The sequence below is a fragment of the Nannospalax galili genome, unplaced genomic scaffold (genome assembly GCF_000622305.1).
Source record: "Nannospalax galili isolate Female #2095 unplaced genomic scaffold, S.galili_v1.0 scaffold3, whole genome shotgun sequence".
In the NCBI taxonomy this organism is placed as follows: Eukaryota; Metazoa; Chordata; class Mammalia; order Rodentia; family Spalacidae; genus Nannospalax; species Nannospalax galili.
Window position 1 is genome coordinate 6,232,074 of NW_008351466.1, and position 22,202 is coordinate 6,254,275.

The following is a 22,202-nucleotide window of genomic DNA, read 5'->3' on the forward strand; positions in this document are numbered from 1 at the left end:
TTTATAATATATTCAAGCAGAAGATCTGTGACCTTTTAGGTCTACTTTAAAACTGAAATCACCTATTTACTGGGCACATATTACACACGTGGGACTATGCTAGGCTGATAAGGAGAGCATAAATTTGAGAGAAGGCTTTTACACCCAAATTAAATGTTATAATTTATGAAATAATGCCTGATCCTTAGTAAACACTTTGTGTTTTGCTGAATAAATAAACCTAAATTATTTATGATGTAGTAGGAACAAATAATAATTATAACAGAGGCATGTATAAGATCCCTTGAAAACACAGAACAGATTAAAAGGTCAGCAAAGGCTTAACCTGGATTTGAATCATGTAGAATGACAAAAATCTAGCAGCCAGAAAACCAGCTAAAAGACTCCAGTGATCATCTGTCATTTTGGGCTGCCCAACGTCACTTAAATATGCCTTCTCCATTTTAATACATCCTCACATTGTCAGTTTCACCTAAAAAAAATAGAGTCCATAGAAACTGTACTTATCTGCCTCCCGCATTTATACACATTTGCAGTACAGGCATATGGCTTCATCTCCACCAATGAAATACATTTATAAAAGGTAAAGATTCAGAAATAAACTATGTGAGGAAATAGGCCATGAACAAGTCATCCATCTTGCTGGTGTGGGTGGCAACAGAGATGACGTAGATGTAGAACAGGTGGGAGCAGCCACATAATTTTTATTGAGACAACCCAATTGGCTCTGAAGTGGCAACAGTTCCTTAATCGGATTACACTTCCCTGTGTGGTTCTGGAAGTTATTCCTATAATGTTATCTGGAGCCTGCTGCTGCAGCCCTCCTGATGAAAGAGCAAACTAATACCCCACAATAACTTCTACTTGACAAGTCAGAACAGGCTTTCGTATGTTCAATAATATGAGGTACTGAAGTATTTCAAGTGATTGGCATTAGGAGTCAAACTAAAGAGAACTGTAGTCAGATTGGAGAGAAAGAACTTAATTCAACAACAAAGCAAATGTTTTTTGGAAGGCTGCATTTTTTCAGGCTAAAATATATGTACTACCTTGAATTTATGTTCAGGTGACATCACTTACAGTCTGTGTCTACCACTGTTGAATACTCTAAGGCTTGATAAATGCAAGGAAGGAAAGAATTTCATCTCCTTCATCTTGAAAGAGTATTCATCTATTCATTCAAACTGAGATTTTATGGTCTCACTGGCTAACCACACTGTCAACGCCATCTGGATTTGTAAACATCTCCGTATAGCCTGAGAGTTTGGTGGCGACACCTCTGGCAGTGTCTACGTAGAGACTCAGCTCTCTTTCCAGTGACATTTCCACAGTAGTACCTCCATTTGATTTATAATGGTACATACTGCTCAGGTCAGACCATGAGAGTAAAATGACATTGTAGGAAAGCAGGGAAGAGAATATGAGAAAAATAAGATGATACCCCTCAGAGAATGTCCAGATTATGATTATACATATGAAGCATGTTGGACATTAGGCAGTGTTCGAAGAATGTTAGCTACTACTAATTCCACCCTGCCCCACCCCCATTTTGAAGACAACTTTTCATCTTACCCCTCCTGCTTTAACCCTAGGTAGTTTTTCATGTTACGTTCACTATGCTGTTGCATACTTCCATTATTTTTTTCATGAAGCTGTTCCCTCTACCACTCTCTACTTCTGTGATCTGTTGCTTCCCATCAAAACTGGCTAGCCCTTATACTCAAAACTATAGTTATCCACTAGTGTTTCAGGAAGATTTTCTGTAAGGTCACATTGGAAATGGAAACCTTCAGTCTGTTCTTCAATATTAATTCACTTACATTAACATTCCATGCGAAATCTATCTCCACAAAGCTCTAAGGTAACTGAAGTCCGGAAGTTATTTATCTCTGTACTCACAACAAAAGAGCATTGTTCTGAAATACAGTAAGTATTTAATGAATGTTTTTGAACCCGTGTGATAAATGGGAACTTTTCCTTAAATTTTTGGGGTTTTTTTGGGGGGGGTTCTTTTTGAGATAGGGTCTCTCTGTAGCCCCAGCTGTCCTGGAACTCACTATATAGACCAAGCTGGCCTTGAACTCACAGAGATCTGCCTGCCTCTGCCTCCCAGAGTGCTGGGATTAAAGGCATGTGCCACCACGCCCAACACTTTTCCTTAAATATTTTAAACTGTCTCTGGATCATCAGCATTTTTTTCACTTATGAAATTGCTGCCATGTTGCTTAGGAATGGGTAGCATTCATATGAACAGAAGAGTCTATAATGACTAATTTCATTCTTATAGAAATAAAAAGTATACTACTAATTAGGAAGCTGATACTTTCAAGTCATTAAATCCAGCTTCATAATACAATAATAAAACTAAATAGAGCAATGTTCATAACTCAGTATTAACTCTAAACTACATAATTGAATATGAAACTACTTCTAAACACAGTGAGTTCCTACAGTAGTAAAAACACAATAGTAAGCATTAAGCGTGCTTACTATTTGGGTAATGTTTCCACAACCCACAAGGAATGTTGTATTAAGTATGATGTTGAAGTCCAAATAACTGACTACTTACAATAAATTTCAAGCCATGTATGTGAACACTAAATCATTTCTTTCCTATTTTCACATACAGGTTTCTCTTTTCAGACAAATTCATTTATCTCATAAAATATTGTTTGACTCTTATTTTTCTATTTTGTTTGTTTGTTTATTTTTGCTTTGGTGATGGAGATTGAACCCAGAGCCTCAGACTATCTCAGCACATGTTCTAACACTGACCTACACCATTAACGCCAAACATTGCATTACTAAAGTTGTTAATATGGAAATATATAAAATATAAAATATATAAAATATAGTCATATGAGAAGGTCAGAAGTTGTAACAGCTGCCCATTCTTTCACTGAACTCCCATTCATCTTTTCTCATTCTCTCACTGGTTTTCTCCATTTCCTTCTACCTCCGCTACCATCAATCTTTTAAAAGAAAACAATAATTTTTTAACTTTTCATCTTCCACCATTTTCTATTTTCCTCTATTTTGGTACTTAATTAGCAAAGGCAGCCTTCTTTTTTTTAAACATGTCTTCCTTCCCTATAAAACAGAAGTAGCACTTCTTGTTCCTTCCTTATATAAATTTGCTGCAAATTTCTGTAAGTCTTTTCAGTTACTACAACATGTCTTAAGTTCAGGTTTCAGCTTGATTTTCCAATTTCAGTTTTTAAATCTGAGCTTTGAATTAAGAAATGTTTGCCTTCCTCCTTCTGTTTCTTCACTGTAATTATTCAAGTATCCTCTGACTCCTACGTAGTGAAGATAGGTACCTTTAAAGGAAATGAATTAATGGTTCCCCGAATGTGGGTGTTACCTTCTGGTGGCAGCCTGTATAAAAGGCCATGGCAGAGGAGAATGCTTGCATTCTGCCCCTTGCCTTCTCTCTCACTGGTGAGTTCATCTTGATGCTGTAGACTGAAGACTAGCTGATCTTTTGGAATTCATCAGACCTTCAGTGCCAGATTGAAGTACTGAGACATCCAGCCTAGTGGGCTGAGCAACTATGGATTGTCATCGTCTCTGATTGTTTCTTTAGAGAACCCTGACTAATACAATAGTTAACATTTTAAAATTAGTAAAATTTTCTAACTTTCATTTAAATAAAACATTTTTAAGATTTTTTTTCTTTCTTTAGTGGTTATTTGGTTGGTTTTTGCTATTGTGGTGGGTGATAGTAGTTTGACCTCTTTTTTGTTGTTCTTTGGTTGGTTGGCTGATTAAGGTTTTGTTGTTGTTGTTGTTGTTGTTGTTTGGGTTTTGTTTGTTTTTGAGACAGCATCTCGCTGTGCAGCTAATGAGTCTGCTACCTTGGCCTCTTGAGTGCTGGGATTAAGATTATGAGTATGCATCACTAAACTTTCTAAGTGGATTTTTCATAATTTTACCTTAATTTTGCTAGAAAGAAAAAAAAAACATTTCCCTTTTAAATATCAGGGATTTTCTACATAATTAAATAAGTAGCCAATTCTACATGGCATTGATTAACTGCCTCAACTTTTAAAATGATTCAGCTAACTTTATTAAACTATACAGATTGTGGCCACATAACATATAGAAGCCCAGGAGGAAAGACAGTGGGATAAAGTCCAAAAATGCTATTTCTGAAAATCGAATGAAGCTGAAAGCAGGAACAAACTCATGAGAGTAAGTGAATGTTTTTAAGTACAGTACACAACTTCTTCATCTATTTCTGTTTTCAAGGCCCTGGTGGAAGGCTCCAACCCTGAACACCTACATAAATAAGATTACCTGAGATCATGTATTTCAGTGTAAGGAAACACAAACACTATTGTCACCATCTCATAATCTTTAATTGTGAGCTCAATCTTCAATCAGTGTTTTTAGAGTAGACACATTACGGCAAAGACTCAGTGGGATTGAAAAATGCTGGTTGTTATTCAAAAGATGAAAATGATGGCTCAGCAGTTAAGAGCACTGACTGCTCTTGCAGAGGACCTGGGTTCCATTCCCAGCACCCATATGATGGTCAACAACTCTACAACATAAATACATTCAGAGAAATCATTCATACTCACAAAAAATAAAATATTTTTTAAAAGATTAAAATAAGATGATATGCTGAACAGGGAATACACGCTGGACTCCTCCTCGTATCCCAGGGTTCCAAGCGTCCCTGAAGCAGCTTCCAGGAGCAGCGGGGATACTCACAACGCATGTTTACTCAGCGTCAGCACACTGCCGCACACTGCAGCTGGTATGTGCCAGATTAGGTATATTTACTGATTACTTTATCTACTTTTAGCCAAATCAACACTCAGAAAATAGAAAAGCAGCTCTAAATGATTCCTATAAACACAACATATTGAGGATAATAGGATAATAGCAATAATGCAAGCACGAGGGAACAAGAAAATGTGAGACTGTTCTATCTCCTTGTAATTCTGACGCTTTTATCCATTATCACATGGTAAAAAAAAATAAGAGAAATCCAAAGCTGAGAAGCTGTCCCCACAAGATGAAAAGTATTAAAGATACTATTTGAAATATAGCTGCACATCATTCACCATGATGGCCCTCATTTTATGTGCATATTATGCTTTAAAATATTAGGCAATGATAGTAAAAGACTACCTCAAATTAGCAAGCTATTTAAATCCTAGCATGCAGAGCATGAAGAAGACATCTTTTTTCAATTTTCTCAACAATAATTAGAATCACATGATACTCAATCCTGTACCTTAGTAGTACTGTATAAACTTAACGACACATGTTTATGAACCTCTTTTGAACTTTGTTTAATAGCAGAAAACAAAAGGTCCCATGGTACTAAGGAAACACTGGGTAAAAGGCATGCAAAACAAAATGGGAGTAAACTAAAATGCATTTCTTATTTGCAAATGCTGTCAGGAACACATAGAAACCATTGCTAAAAATTTGCTGAAGGAAGTGTTAGAAAAGTTACTCAAGTGTGAGAGGTTTACTATATACTTGGATAAATACAGCTTTTTTATAAAATAGCTTAAAATATTTGCTAGATTCTTTCAATTTAGAAAAACACAAGCCATTTTTCATTGAGTCACTAATAGAACAATTTAAAAAGGAAAACATATTACCAAAATAATAGATATATTAATAATATGCTTTATGGAAAAAAACACAAGTAAAGAGGATTCCTGAATAAATTACACATGGAAAACTGAAGCAACCATTGTACAAAAATATTTAAGCCACAGTGAGCAGGGTGTTACACAAAGAAAAGAATATATATATATATATATATAGAGAGAGAGAGAGAGAGAGAGAGAGAGAGAGAGCACGCCAGCTGGATGTTGATGTTCACACCTGTAATCTCAGCACTCAAAGATGCTGAGGAAGATAGATCACAAGCTGAAGGCCAGCCTGAAGGTACACAATGAGTTGCCAACTAGTCTGTTCTATAGCGTGAGACTCTGTCTCAAAAATACAAAAAACAAACCAAAACATTTCAAATACAGTAAAATATTAAATATTTACACAATTTTGAAATGAGGTAGGATGTGAACATAAAAATATTTTTTCCATAATCGTATTAAACAAATGAAGCCAGTATCAGAAGCACAAATACCATGTTTTCCATCACCTGGGGTTCCTATAATTTATATAGATATATAAAACCAGGCATGCAGATGTGATGTGAAAGAAGAAGGGAAACTGTCTTGGGGAACAAAAGGGATGAAAGGGAGTGAGAAGAATGAGAAAAGCGAGTATGAATGTGGTAGATGTGCTAAATATACAAGCTGTACTTTTATGAATATTTTATATCTTTTAAAAGAAAAAAAAATCCTCTTCCTTCAAAAATATCTGTTCATCAGAAGATAACCCATTATAAAACAGCTGACGTCTAGCATGCTTTAGGCATTTCTTTTTTTCAAAAGAATAACTAGGGGCTGGAGAGATGGCTCAGTGGTTAAGAGCACTGATTGCTCTTGCAGAAAACCTGGGTTCGAATCCCAGCACCCACATGACAGCTAACAACCATCCTTAATGCCAGTTCCAGGGGATCTGGCATCCTCTTCTGTCTTCCATGGGCACTGTATGACATGGGTGCACTTACATACATGGAGGTAATACACTCATACACACATTAAAAATAATAAAATAATAAAAAGAATAACTAGTAAGAAAGTAACTAGTTATTTTCAAAGAACTGCATTTGGAATGACACTCAATGGCTGGCCCAGCTTTCCAATCTTTCTCCTGTTTGAATTACTAATTCTTTCTTCCTGGGGCTACATACTGTCTAGAGTAGACAAGCATAAGGATGAGGATCAATACATCAAGGATACGGAAGAAGAAATGTAAAGAGCCCATATTTCTAACATTGTTAATTGAAGACTCACTTATTAAAGCCCATTCTGAACCATGCATTTACATAATAACACAACACTCCGTACAATTTGAAGAAGAACCGACTGGTTATCAAAGAGGAAGGAAATTTGCTAGTCAAGGTGAAGCAGGAAAGTTTTGTTTGAATAGTGGATTGTACTGATGAAAGTTAATGTGATTTAGTTCTTGCTAAAGATATACTTGTTCCATTTGGAGTTATTTATCCTGGTCACGTTTTTCTTTTGACCATGACAGATATTAAGTCAAAGAGCAGAAAATAATATGAACTTGAAATGAAACATTCTAATTACTTCTCATTTTAAAGCAAGACATAAAAAAATAAGGACACAAGCTGTTCAAAAAAATTATCAATCATGAAAAAAAAACTTCTGTCTGATTAAACAATAAATTCATTTGAAAATCTTGCTCATTCAGTACTTACTCATTGTTTAATATGAGCACATGTTTTAATATACATTATATCAGTATATACATATATGTGTATAATTTAAAGTCAAACATATTTGTGGGTTATGAAAATATATGCATGCATATATACACTCAAATTAACATATATGCATGTTGTATATACATACATATATTGTATATATATAATTTTTCCCTCAAGTATGGTAGGAAGTAAAAAAGTTCAGAGACAACTACACAAGACCAGCGGTTGCAAAACTTTTTCTGTAAACTGTCAGTGCAGGACAGTAAATATTTTAGGCTTTATTGACTAAATAGGATTCTGTCTTTCTTTTTATTCTTTTCTGGGTTTGTTCGTTGCTTTAATTTGGTTTGGTTTGGTTTGTTTTTTTTTTTTGCAACAGGATCTCACTATGTATTTCAATGTAGCCTTGAATTTCTATATAGCCTAGGCTAGCCTCAAACACAACTACTTTTTATAGTTCAAAGAACGCATAGACCATGTATTTAAAATAATAGGCATGAATGTATTCAACAAAACTTCATTTGTAGGCAACACAATTCATACAGTTTTCATGTTTCCTTTAAAGATCATACAGTGATTTAAAAAAAAAAAACTTTTAAAATATAAAGCAAGGGGTCAGGAATGGGGCTGAGCAGGTCAGGGCGTATGCTACACACATCTGATGACCTGAGATTGTTCATAGGAACCCATAGTGGTAGAAGGAGAGAACTGACTCCAGCAAGTTGTCCTCTGACCTCCACATGCACACGGTTGCATGCATGCCTGCCTGCACTCAAACACACAAACACATTGCACAGAAATAAACATACATGCACATAATAATAAAATATAAAATAAACATTCTCAGCTTGCAGGCCATACAAAATAAAATCCTTGTGTCAGGGAGAGTATCTATGACATGTTTATGTCCTCTGCAACTAACAAGTATCTAGAATTCTGTAGAGTTGTCAAGCCAACATCACTATGATTCAGAAACAAGTCTTTGTTCTTTCTTCTTTTCACAATTCCACCTTGTATTTCTATATGTCACTCTATCAGAATATACGCTCCTTAATGGTTGGGATTTTCTTTGAGGTATTCACTGCCCTCTCTCTTCAGAACTTAAAAGGGTACATGGCATATAGAATCCCTTCGACTTTGATGAAATGTTCAAGCTAGGAGAATGTACTGATGCCAGAAAAATAAAGACTGATTATTCAGACATGACACTGGTTTTCATAGTTTATTTACATCTTCATCTGATTCTTTCCTGAGCCCTTGTGAAAGGCTCAAGCGATTGAGTCTTCACTAAACAGCCTATGTACAGCTCTGCTAGAACTAGGGAAGCCAGTGTTCACGTGTCTCACTGACTGATCTCTGAGCTCTCATTGAGTAACCGGAGTTGCCCCATTTATCTCTACACTTCTAAACTGTAACATGCTACCTAGCAAATAACACATACAAATTACTAACTACTGAAACTAACTCATTGTAACAAAGGCTGCTAAAGCCTTTTAAAACAAAAGAAACATTTTAAAACCATATCTTTTGTTTTTTTGAACTGACTTAGAGCTAGCTATGTAGACCAGGCTGGCCTCGAATTCACAGGGATAGGCCTGCCTCTGCCCCCACAAGTACTGAAATCAAAGGCATGTGCCACCAAGGCCAGCTTTAAAGCATTTCTTATATACAAACCTAGAAGAGAGGGCAGTGAATTGCAAACTTTCCCAGCTACAGAGTGACTATGCAAACCTAGTTCTTGAATCCCTCCTCCAGGAACTCCTATCCTCCTTCCCCTCATTTGTGAACCTTTGGTGAGAGTAAAAATGACAATAAAACTAAGGGTGATCCAGAGTCACTTATGTTTTACACCTGTTTACTGAGTCCATTATGCTCCTCTTTCACAAGTTTTTCACATGAATCATCATAAGAAAATAAAATGTATTATCTACAAAGGGTCCTGGCATTGGTCACAGTCTAATAATATGGAGTAAGGATGTAGGAAATTGTGGAAATTGTGCTATCCAGACAATTTCTTAAAGCCTAATCATTTCTGACAATTACTCCATAATTCTTTATAGAATTTAAAACCTAATTTACCAATAATGTATTTTATGGTAACTTAACTGTGATGCTGAGAACACTCAACGGTTCTCAGCCAAGCTAACCAACCTCTAAAAGGTTGATGCTGAGTGAGAAAGAAATTGAAAATAGCCATCAAGGGAGAGAGAGCAATATGCTTGGGTTAAAGTATAACACCTGGTGTCCACGAGCAAATATTCTCTTTAAATTGACAAAGGAGAAAAGCGAAAGAACAGAATAAAAGCTTTGGGATGACCTGTGAGAATTCTAACAGATGGAATAGAAAATAGATAATTAAGTATTTATCACATTTAACTAAACTATCATTAAATTATACCAAAGATGCAAAGTATATCAATATAAGCTGCAGGAAGTGCAGAGGATGTAGCTCAGTACTAGAGCCCTCCCCTAGTCTGTACAAGTCACTGGGTTCAATCTGCAGCATGAAAAAAGAATTTAATAAAAGAGAAAGATCTAAGTACAAAACATTTATATGAAGCATCATATATTAAACACTATATTTTTACATGTATTTCTGTGTATATGTGTACATGTGTGTGTGCACACATGGCAGCACACTGGGTGTGTAAGTCAGAGGATAACATTCAAAGAGTTTGTTCTCCTCTTCTGTCAACCATGAGTTCCAGGGATCTACCTAAGGTCCATCAGTCTTGGTAAAAAAGTGCCTTATGCACCAAGCCATCTTGCTGGTCTCAAAACATTATCTCTTGAAACTGTTGTTAAATGAAATGCCTAGAAATTAATCATATCTCTTTTCAGCTTTATGTTTTACAAAAAAAAAAATATTAATTACCTGTTAAAAAAAACTGATACATCTGTATAAATCCAGTTTTGGAACGTACCCTGAACACCACACTCTACCTCCCCTAAATCGATATCTGTGCTAGCCAAGAGAAATGACCTCAAACTTGCAGTTACTAAATTTTCCATCCCCCTACACAGTCTCAAAAACACTGAAAACTTACCTAATTGCATCATTATTAATATTCTTATATTTTAAGTGAAACAAATGAGGCTTTTGTCTACTCCTAACACATGTTGTTCAAAATACTTCTGAATTATATTCAGTTACAAATAAGGGCCTGGAGTGCTGGCACATGCCTAGAATTACAGAATTATAGCATTTGGAAGGCTAGCCTCTGCTACAGTATCAAGTCCTTACTGAAAAGAAAGACCCCTATTTAAATGGAAGGAAGGAAAAAGAAAGAAAGGAGAAAGGGAAGGAGGGATGAATGGAGGGAGGGAGGGAAAAGAAAAGGTTACAAATATGGACCTCATTCAGATTTGCAGCGGAGGCAAAGGATTACATACAATTACCACTATAGTAATCTTTAAATGTTACTGAAAACAAATGGAAGCAGTATTTTCTTCCTACTACCTTTACCAACTGGTGAATTTTTTTAAAATATAACTGCATAGAGGAAGGAAGTTGAATTATTAAAGAATATGTATAATTTGCTCCACATATGAACTTATAAGAGACATATAAAAAGAAAAGGGGCAGGGGCGAGATGGTTCAGCAGGTAAAGGAACTTATCACCAAGCCTGGTAACTTGAGTTTGATGCCCAAGACCAACATGGTGACTGCAGAGAACAGAATCCAGCAAGTTGATCTCTGACCTCCAAACATATCAAATAAATACAAAATAAAATATTTATAATGTGTATTTTTTTAAAGAAAAGGGGGGTTGGTGTATATATAAAATGAAATATTATTCAGGTCTAAAGAAAAGTGAAATTACAAAATTTGCAGGAAAATGGATGTATGTGTGGGTATACTAGAACATTTAGAAAGGAGAACAAGAAAGAGTAATAAAGAAGGCAAACTAATGAGTTCATAAATATAGCATACTTCATGTAAGGCCTCGAATCCTCTCTCAAGATATAACACATTCTCAATGCAAAGACCTTTAATGGGCAGTATTCACATATGATTCCAAAGGAGGCTGTTAGTTAACAGGGAAATCTGCATTTTATAATTATGTTTTTCATTGTTTAAAGATTTCTGTATGCTATCATTTGATGTATTAATAAACTTATATTCTATTGTTTAAAAAATGAAGAATGTTTTAATATAAGCACTACTTCTCAACTTTCAATTAATATTTGATGACTAAACCATAACCATAAAATTCAGTTTTACGAAATAAAGAAAAAAAAGTTTTGTAAAGAGCTTGCACTCTATAAAACAATCACCTAAAATGCTCAAATGTTAGCACTTTAAATCTGTTAGCAGTAAACATTGGTACTATTGTTCAGAAGTTCATATTTGCTACATCAAATACCCACATTTTGAGATGGGATCTATCAACACATAGAGTAGATGTGAAAGTCAAGGAGACACTAGCAAAATAAAAGGGAGCCATTCAGGTATTTTTCCTAACACACCTCATTTCAGAATTTTCATTAACTTAACAAAAATCAAGTGATTTTTTTTAATGAACTGTGAGCAATAAAATAGCTAATAGAAAAGTTCCTAGTCTGTCATAATTTGAGATTTAGCTCTAGGTTGGCTGTTACATTGAAAACAATTGTTGGTACTTTTGATCCTCAAGTAAGAAGAATTTCAATTAGCAGAGTAAGATAAAATAATTTCAAATACTATATTTTGTTAAGTTTTTCACCATAAGTTTTATGAAAATACATCATTTCCCAAAATTCTAAATAATACAATGCCTTAAGAAATTTTAAGCTAACTGATTTGTTGTCAAGTATCTAATGCACAGAAAGTGTGTGAACTGTTGTACTACTTGATGCAATTATTTAAAACATTTTGTACTTTCGTGTATGTCATCCTAAAATGAATATACAGTATTTCGACTAAACATGATAAACATTGTGCAGTAGTTGTCCAAACCGCAAAAAACTGATGAAGAGAAACAGTACAATACAGAGAAACATCAAGAGACTCTGGCAGACTACCCTAGTAGCCCCCAAATAGGATAGAAACAGTTTTCACACTATTTGTATCAAGAAAGATATCCAGAAAGAGTGAAATAAAAAATGAAAAATTGTGTATCAGAAAAAATTACTTCTGTATTTTATAAATGGCATTAGGTGCCTTCTCCCAATCAACTGTGATAATTAACAGACTTCCATTACTACACGAATAGGATAGGGACTTGAAAAATTCCATCCAGGGTAACCCAGCAAGACAGACAACTGAGTACAAGACTTATAGGTAGGATACATGTGGTAGTGGAAATCTGTGAATTTTCTCTTCTGAGTCTCTCCATTTATTCACTAAATTAAGCATCAAATTCATCAGCAGAGAATTATAGGGAAGAATTCTATCATTTCAGTAGCAGATATAAAATGTCACCTAGGAGTTTAGATATGAGAACAGTGTGCGGATATTTAAAATGAGTGTGTGAAAACATAAAGGCACATTTGGTGCTTTGGAAATGGAATGTGCTTCAGAATTATTAGGGGAATCTTGGATTAGAAGAGGCAAAGCCTAAAAAAGGGGAGGAAGAGCAGGTAGCAGGTAATCTTAGTAGTCACAAGAAACAAGTACAAGAAGGATTATCTAAACTAGGAGCAAACACAGCCAGCAAACAACTAAGGTCACAGGTACAACAGTTATTATAAAAGCAGAACCAATTAGATTTGTAGAGCAAGTGAGAGTTACTTGAGAAAAATGGATTCGTTTACTGCTGAACTTAACAGAACATGAGTATGGCAAGGCTACTGATATCAGAAGACTGTTAATACTGCAAGACATACTAACCAAATTGAGCAGAAAGGAAAGCTGTCAACATAATTTCTGAGGGAAGGAAAGAAGACTGAGAAAGATTTAGCACTAAACAGTCTCAAAGATTATTTCTCATTTTGTGGTTATTGATTTTGACAATTAAGACAGGACGATGGAATAATAATCTGAAGTGCATCTAAGTGACTGGGAAATATTAACACATCAAGATAGACTATTGCTTATTTGATAAAGGAGGGGGATGCTACAAATGTTAATGCATCATTTATATAAAATTTATGGTCATAAAATTGACCATAAAATTATGGTCAAGCAAATCAATGTGATATGGACCAGTGCTTTATTCCCCCCTTCTTATACCAGAAGCTGTTAAAAACCCAAATATTATATTAAGAAACGCTTCATTCCACACACCAGGAAACACCAGAAACATGCTACAAAATATAAGTGGAATGACTTAGCTAATAGAAAAAAATTGGAGGAATTAATTCCTTCGTTCCAATTACCATTTTGTTGTTTGTTTTACACTCTGGTCTCCCAACTGTATTTCATATACTCAATAGACCTTGTAGACTTAAGCTCATTTTCCTTTGGAGAAATAAACACACAAATTAGTTACTTGAAAAATTGATTTGGTGGGCCACAAGCTATGAAATCCTAGAGAACAATAGTAAGTAAGACTATCCCTGCTTTTAGGTACTCAAAGTAGAACAGATAGGCAGGTAAGGGCATTTTAGCAAATAACTAACTAATTAATTAATTAATTAACCACGCAGGTACTTTTTCAAGTATTTCTGTTATATCAACAAGGTTTAGGCCTGCCCTTTAGGTGATACAAATACAGTCCTCACAAAAACACCTATTTAAAATGCAGTGCTACTCTGGTCAAACATTTAAAATTACAATAAAATTAGAGGTCTAACTTACCATCATTTTTTCAAAAAGATCCAGCACTTCTTTTTCTGATAGATTCAGAGATCGTTCATCATACAAAGGCTGAGCTGCTGGAAAGTCACTCATTGCGACTTGAGAATCGATCGGATGTTGAATAAGAGGTTTTTCTTTTTTAACGGTAGATTTTCTGAAACTTGTAATTCGGTCACGCTGCAAACAGAAAAATAAAAAGCCCTAAGAAAAAAAGACCAGGAACCATGAACATGAAGAATGGAAACATCAAAATGGTACTTAGTATAATATATATTATTATTGTCTCTTGACAAAATGTTATTGTAAGCAGCAAGCTCTAGTTAGAGATTGTACTATTTTGAAATCTTAAAGTAGTTCTTAAACTTCCAAAGTCTTGGGATGAAAAACATTCCTCAATAGTAAAACTTAGTCACTTGTCATTTCTGTTTTGTACAGAAAGTAGGCGAAAGGAAGTTTTGGATCAAAATCTTGTGGTGGTTCAGGGAGAATGTGTCTTTGGTGCCAGTGTTAGAGCTATGGAATGAGAGGAAAAAATAAAAAAGAGCTACTGATAGCAAACTCAGAGGGAAATGTATGGTAATGTTTTTCTTCCTCAAAGTGCAAAAGCTGTGACAAATATATATGAATAACTTGTCAATGTAGCAGTTGACTAAAGTGTATAATATCAAGTTTGCAGATAGATACACTGGGTTCCAATCCTGAATCTGAAAGTCACTATGTAAGCAACCCTAGGTAAACTACATAGTTTTCCAATCTCAGTGTCTCATCGTCTCTAAAATGAAAAAATTAATTATTGTTACTGCTACTGTTATTACTATATTCCTCAATTTTTCCTTCCCAAAGAAGTGGGATCAATAGGAAGCAAAACAAAAATTCCATTTAAGAGAAATATAAACAGAAATCTTACTCCTCCAAATATTATTTTGATGAACTTGCTACTTTATGGATATTCCTTTAAGCCACTGACATGTACAATCTCTAAAATTAGCTTGCTGCTTCGCATAGTGAGTCAAGGACTACAATTGTATGCAAACATGCCATTTTATTTAAAACTACAATACATTTTCCATCATAAATTAGTAATATTCATAAAACTGAAGGCAATTCAGTTTTATTCTGGTGTCTGTTAGAAAGCCCATGCAGTATCATCAGGTCCCGCAAGCAGACATGTTAGCTATGAGGACAGTGCGTGTACACTTCCATGTTATCACAGTCCTTTGAAATGACCTTAACAATATAAAAGTATCAAAGACATTGTAATATTTTGTTGACCTCTGCTAAAAGAATACATTCTTTATTTCATTGATGCAAAGAACATTTTAAAACTAAAACATGTACTTTGAAGAAAGCAGTTTTAAAGAGCTTATTTAGGATTACAAAAATGATTTGAGTACATGGTTGCTTACAAATGGATTACATAAACCACAGTATTTTAGCACAGGGAAGAAAAATGAAAATATCATCTAGACTAACTCCCTTATTTAATGGAGAAAGGTGACTCAGTAAAAACATGAGCCCTTAGTTCTGATCTCCATTTTCACATTCAGAAAATCCATATTCATTTCTTTGAATTATTTGAACATTCATAAATCACTAAATGTAATAAAACATATAAATGGACTTAAAGACAAAAACCATATGGTCATCTCAATAGATGCAGAAAAGGCATTTGATAAAATCCAACATGCATTTATGTTAAAAGTCCTAGGAGTTGAACTGCATTCTTAAATTTTATCTCTTTGAAGGATGTTAAGTTGGTTTAGATAGGTAGTCTATCTTCACAAACTCAATAATTTAAGTAATCCTAAATAAACTGAGTCAAATTTCACTTAAAGATGTGGTGGACATGAAAGTATTTAAATATGCAATTGGCCATGAAATTAACATATCTCTTTTCCATTTCCTTCATATCACTTAAAATTCAGTTTTGCAGTTGAAGCTCTCTTACTGAGTAGCAGCACTACTACCATATTGACTGGAATTTTTTTACACTCTTCATTTCTATGCACAAAAGGTTTTTATTTTTTTATTTCAGCTATACTTTAGTAAGAAAATGAAGTCAATATAGAGCAGTAACACTACTTAACATTATCTGTTAAGATAGGTAACTTCACAGAGGAAAAAATAATTATATGACTTAAAATACCATTTAAGAAAGTTTAGCTATAAAAGAGTACATTTAAACTTGAGCCTATAACTTTTAATAGGAATTACTATGGTGATCTGAGCTTGAAATATTTAAGGCTTTAAATTTAATAGCCCAAGTCTAACTAACATAATGAACTAAATTTTCTTTCTATTTGAAATTAATTTCCTCCAATATCAGTATTTAATATATTCACAACTTATTTGGCCATCAAAAAAAGGGGGAAGATCCATGTTTTCAAAAATCTAGATTTATGCACAATTTTTTGAAGGGTTATGCTACATAACAAAATGATAATAAAATTTTGCTGGGATCTCGCCCAATTTTTTATGGACGTTTGGGGGCTTTGCTTTTGGGGGAAAAAGAGTTTGACACAGGGTCTCACTACATAGCCCTGGCTAGCCTACAACTCACTATGTACACCAGGCTGGCACCAAACTTTCAGCAACCCTCCTGAAGTGCTGGAATTACAGGTATGCACCATGGTATCTGGTTATAATTGGTTATGTTAATATTTGAAAAGGAGAATTAACTCCAGTGCCTATTATCCCACTCCAATTTGTAAACATTCAGGCAGTTATATATTGCATATATCAATGCTTTAATGTCCACCTATTTAATAAAAATGTAACATGCATAAGCAATGCAATAATATGCTGCTAAGATCACCTTACCACATCATCTGCCAAAGTTTTTATTTGAATGTTCTATTAAAACCGAAAGGAAACAAACAGAAGAAATACCAGTCAGATAAGAGAACTTCATAAATAAAGCAAAGCAATAATAACTGAAGGAATTGAATGAATCTGTTTTTACCAAATGTAAATAGTCACCATTAGAAACTTTGACAGATAAATAATGCATTTTCACTAAAGAAAAAAACTTTTAAGAATTAAATATAAAGGTTTGGCTGGGGAAGAGTTATCTATTTCTTTTTAAATATGACTCCTAAGATTCCAAAGCCACATCCAGATGACAGTATTCAAGTATGATAAGAGAGTCAATAAAATCAGATTCCCTTACAGGTTTTATCAAAGTTTTGAAATGAATAAATCATGTTTGCTTTTCAACATTATATTAATTACCTTTTATTTACTGTATATTCCTAATATTGTACAATATATTTTGACCATATTTAGACTTCATCCCCATCTGCCTCCCTCTTATAACTCCCCGCCCCAGGTTTTATGTACTTTGTCATATATATTAAGGTCTCTCTAGTCAAGTTTGTGTTCCCAAACATCCTTCCGTGTGCATCCATTACTTGAAGAAGAATGTAACAAAACTAAATAATACCTAACAATTCAGTAATCCTCAAGATTCACAGACTAGTCCAGAATCTCACAATAACATAAAATCAGTATGAATTGTAGTTCTCAGTATATAATAAGTTACATATCACTTAACAACAAAGATATGCCCTAGAAATGCATATTAAGTGATTTCATCATTGTGTGAACATATGAGAGTCTACATAAGCAAACTGAGGTGTCACTGGTCAATATAATCTTACAGGATCAATATCATATACACAGTCCCATCCCTGGCTGAAACTATTAATATGGCATATGACCTTACACTGAAATGTCAATTAAAAGGAATATTTAGGGAGCTGGAGAGATGGCTCAGCAGTTAAGAGCACTGGCTGCTCTTCCAGAGGACCCAGGTTTGGTTCCCAGGACCCACATTGCTGCTAACAACCATCTGTAATGTCAATTGCAGGGAATCCAATGCCCTCTTCTTTCCTCCGAGGGCATTGCATGACATGGATGCACTTACATACATGCAAGAAAAACACTCATACACATAAAAGAAAAATAAATAAATCAAAGAGTTTATTAAATGAGAGATATGTTTAGAAAGAACCATTTCATAATTACTAGAGATTAAATCGAACCCTACTGGCATGTACATATATTATTTCTTGCAGAAGAAGCTGAGTAATATGTATATAACTTAGTCATGGATGTTGGGATCCATTTTTACTAAGTAAAATACAGTTCCCTCACTGGAGAAAATTCCATTGTGGGTTTTCAGTAAGTTAAACCTGCTTGATCTCAGGACGTCAGAAAACTGTGTTCAATTACTACAAGTTCCATGCTGTTAAAGATCACCCTTCCTCAGAACAGCTGTGGCAAATATACTATTGCATGTATAGATCCTTTTACACTTTTAATTCTTTGATTCCCTCAGAAATCTAAACTTCTAATATCTGTATTAAATCTTCATCTTAACAATGAATTTGTACTGCCATGGAAAAAGAAAATGAGGAAGTGAAAAGATGGTTCAGTAGGTAAAGTGTTTGTTATGCAACCTTGATGTCCTAAGTGCGAACCCCTAGAGCCAGGTGCAGTGCTATGCATCTATAAACCCAGTCCTGTGCATCTATAATCCCAGTGTTTCTAGGACAAGAGGCAGAGACAGACGAATTCATGGAAGCTAGTAGGCCAGGTAGTCTGACATGAGCAACAAAGATACCCTGTCTCAAGACAGAAGCTGAGGACCAGCAAACACCCAGTGTTGTCATGTGACTTCCACAGACACCCTAATGTACATGCTTCAACACTCACACACACAAGCACGCATTCACAAACTCACACACAAATATATGCAGCATACACAAACACAAATGTCAAAAAAGGGGGCAATTATTTATATCAAAACTACAGCAAGTTTTTAAAAACAAATTCGCCTAAGAAGTTTCTCTACCAACTATTTTCTCTTTCATTTTTTTCTGGTGGGTTATAAAAAACTCTCATGCATAACGATAAACTTGATTTCTTATAAAGTCAAATCACAGGCCTGCAGTAACTCTGTTGCTGTCTGATGAGGGCCTGTCGACCTGAGTTTTTGAGACAGATTATATAAATCCTTAAGCAACTCCTGCTTTCATTTTCTTCCATTTCTGCAGGGTTATAAACTTAAGATTGGAAATATCCATATCTCCAAAGCCAGAATGTAAATTAGAAAAACATGATTTGGGTTAGTCAAATTTCCTAAGTTAAGGTATACATATGTCAAAAATGCTCCAAATCACTACCTCAATTGAACACACGTTGACAATTTAATCAGTGAAGACAAACACAAGAAAAATAGAAATGCTAGAAATACTTCAACCGATCTTATAAAAAGATACTGGAGCCTTCTCTGTCCCGCTATTCTCCCATTTTGAAATAACACCTTTTTGTCTCAATTAAGTCACCTAATATGGACAATTTGAGGTGGGTAGAATTTAGGACAACCTAAGCCAAACTTCTCATTTCACAAACAAGAGTGAACCACTTATGCCAATGGTACCCCTGCAATCCATTTGTCTGTGCTTAATACTTCAATACTACCTCAGTATACTCCTCCATTTCCAATAGCCAAGCACACAACTGTTCAGACTCACCACAGTCTTTCAGCACGGCCCCCCCACCACACACATACAAAATCTTCAAGATACCATCAGCTATTACCTAGATTTGCTACCAACTTGTCTGCCTGATTCCACCTTTGCTCTCTTATAGTTAGGCCTTTAAAAATATTTTATTTATTATTTTTATTTTATGTGTATGACATGGCCTGTATATAGGTAAATGCACCTGTGTCACACAATGCCTGCAGAGGTCAGAAGAGGGCATCAGAGCCCCTGGAACTGGAGTTATGGACAGTTCTTAGCCACCATGTGAATGCTGGGAACTATACCTGGATCGTCTGCAAGAGAAGCCAGTGCTCTTAACAGCTGAGCCATCTCTCCAGCCCCCACTGTTAGTTTTGAAAAGAGTAAAGTTATGCTGTGAAAACAAAGGTCACTCTGCAGCTAAGAACTGCAATGACTCTATTTTCCCTTCCAATCCAAGTCAAACTCAGTACAATGACTACAAGATTCCTGCCATATTCTCCTATTGCTTTCTCTTGGTTCAACTATCTCCATTCACCCTGACCATCTCAGGGTCCCTAGAAAGACAGACACCCACAGAAATGGGCTCTTTCTTCCGACTGCAAGTTGTTGTTTGTTTGTTTGTTTGTTTTCTCAGTGAGGCCTACTCTATTAATCCTATGTTAATGATAACATTGGCTTCATCCACACATTCCCATTTTTCTTTTCTTCTTCAAAGAAGACTTAAAAAACCAAACAACATCTTTTCTTATTATTATTTTTGGTCTGTTGGCTTTTGTATTGTTTTCTCAAATACTGGGGATTTATCCCAGGACCTTGAACATGCTAGGGAATCACTCTACCACTGAGCTACCCTTTAATTGTCTGTTTTGTGCACTACAAATATGAGCTGTACAAAGACAGGGATTCCTTTCTGTCTGGTTTGGGGATATGTTTCAAATGCCTAGAATGTTGCCTGATACACATTGAAGCTCAGTAATGATTTTAAATGATAATCATAGTCCCTTTCATAAATACATAATGCCTCTTGATGACCTGTAAAGACTAATAATCCAAATGCATGCAAGTCCTGTATGATTTGGCATTAGGCCATATTCTACTTTTTCCCTCATGACCCTTGTACTATATAACTCAAAAACTGAAACCCTTTGCCCAGTACATGACCTATGATATCCTACTTGTGCCGATGCTGGTCTCTTCACTTGGAATGCTCATTTTGGTAGCTGTATTTCTATTTTGAGAGCTTCTCTTGATTTTAAAATTTGGCTATTGGTAAACCAAATGTGGAATATGGATTAAAAATAAAACTAGATGATTAAGCTCTATTTTATTTTTGAAAGATTTTTTTCCCTAACAGTTATTTTCAAGAATCATAGAGCACACCAAGGCACATAGAAAATTGTATTCATGTAAAAAATTTTCCCAATTACCTGTGATAGAAACCATAAAGAAAAGCTTTCTGCACATGCTTTATAAATTTCATTGCACTATAGAACATACATTCTATATAGATGTGCACATTTAATCTAATACAATATTTTCTCATACATGGCTCTCATTAAAAAAATCTGCTTTCAGAGCCAGGCATGGTGGCACACGCCTTTAATCCCAGCACTTGAGAGGCAGAGACAGCCTGGTCTTTGTGAGTTCGAGGCCAGCCTGGTCTATGTACACAGCGAGTTCCAGGCCAACTAGGGCTACAAGGAGACCCTGATTCAAAAACACACACAAAAATCTGCTTTCAGAAAGAGATGGGCATGGTGGCACATGCTTTTAATCCCAGCACTCAGGAGGCAGAGATAGGTGGATCTCTGTGAGAGGGAGGCGCCAGCCTGGTCTACCTTGTCTCCAGGCCAGCTGGGGCTACAGGATACCCTGCCTCTAAAAGCCCCCTGAAAAAAATCTGCTTTTAGGAGCTGGAGAGATGGCAAGACATTTAAGAGCATATACTGTTCTTTCAGATGACCCATGTTCAGTTCCCAGCATCCACATCGGATGGCAGATCCAGGGAGATCTGGCACTCTCTTCTGGCTCCTGCATACACCTGCATACATATGGCAGACACTCATACTCATACAGGCACATATGCATACACATAAACCAAAAAAATCTTTATTAAAAAAAAATTTCCTCTCAAGGCTGTGGAGATGAATCAGCTGTTAAGGGCACTGACTCTTCTTGCTGAGGGCCTGGATTTGATTCTTAGCACCCACATGAGAACTAACGACCATTTGTAAATCCAGTTCCAGGGAATATGATGCCTTCTTCTAACTTCCAAGGGCACTGCATGACACAAGTGCACCTACCTACATGCAGCAATATACTCATACATATGAAATAAAAATGAAATATTTTTAAATTTCCTTTCAAAAATATAATATTTAATAAGTATAACATTATTTAAAATATTTCTTTATAATTGTTGATTAATAATCACCTTTATAAAAGGTGATCACAGTCTACTGAAAAGGAAAATGTTTAACAAACACAAGGAGATTTTATTTCTGATGTTGAGATTTTTTTGGCCGCTGCACATTAAAAATGCACTGAAATCATAGGATAAGGTGCAATTAAATGATAAGCAATAGAAAAAAATTTTGCCACACGAATGTCTTTAAATGTCAAA

General features: G+C 35.1%; 1 protein-coding gene across 5 annotated transcripts in view; it reads right to left on the reverse strand.

Annotated features, from left to right (window-relative positions):
• The window catches only part of Diaph2 (diaphanous related formin 2), an 835,758-nt gene that overhangs the window by 770,683 nt on the left and 42,873 nt on the right, over window positions 1-22,202 (reverse strand). For 2 of the 5 annotated variants that reach the window (XM_029553627.1, XM_029553628.1), the window contains exons 2-3: window positions 16,869-16,901; window positions 14,049-14,249 (exon numbers count right to left, since the gene is read on the reverse strand). The exons of 1 other annotated variant lie outside the window; for it this stretch is intronic. In XM_029553627.1, coding sequence (XP_029409487.1) covers window positions 14,049-14,249; window positions 16,869-16,901 — 234 coding nt within the window. The remainder of the gene's footprint in view (window positions 1-14,048; window positions 14,250-16,868; window positions 16,902-22,202) is intronic. 2 more of the 5 variants (XM_017801998.2, XM_008848356.3) reach the window with 1 other exon arrangement.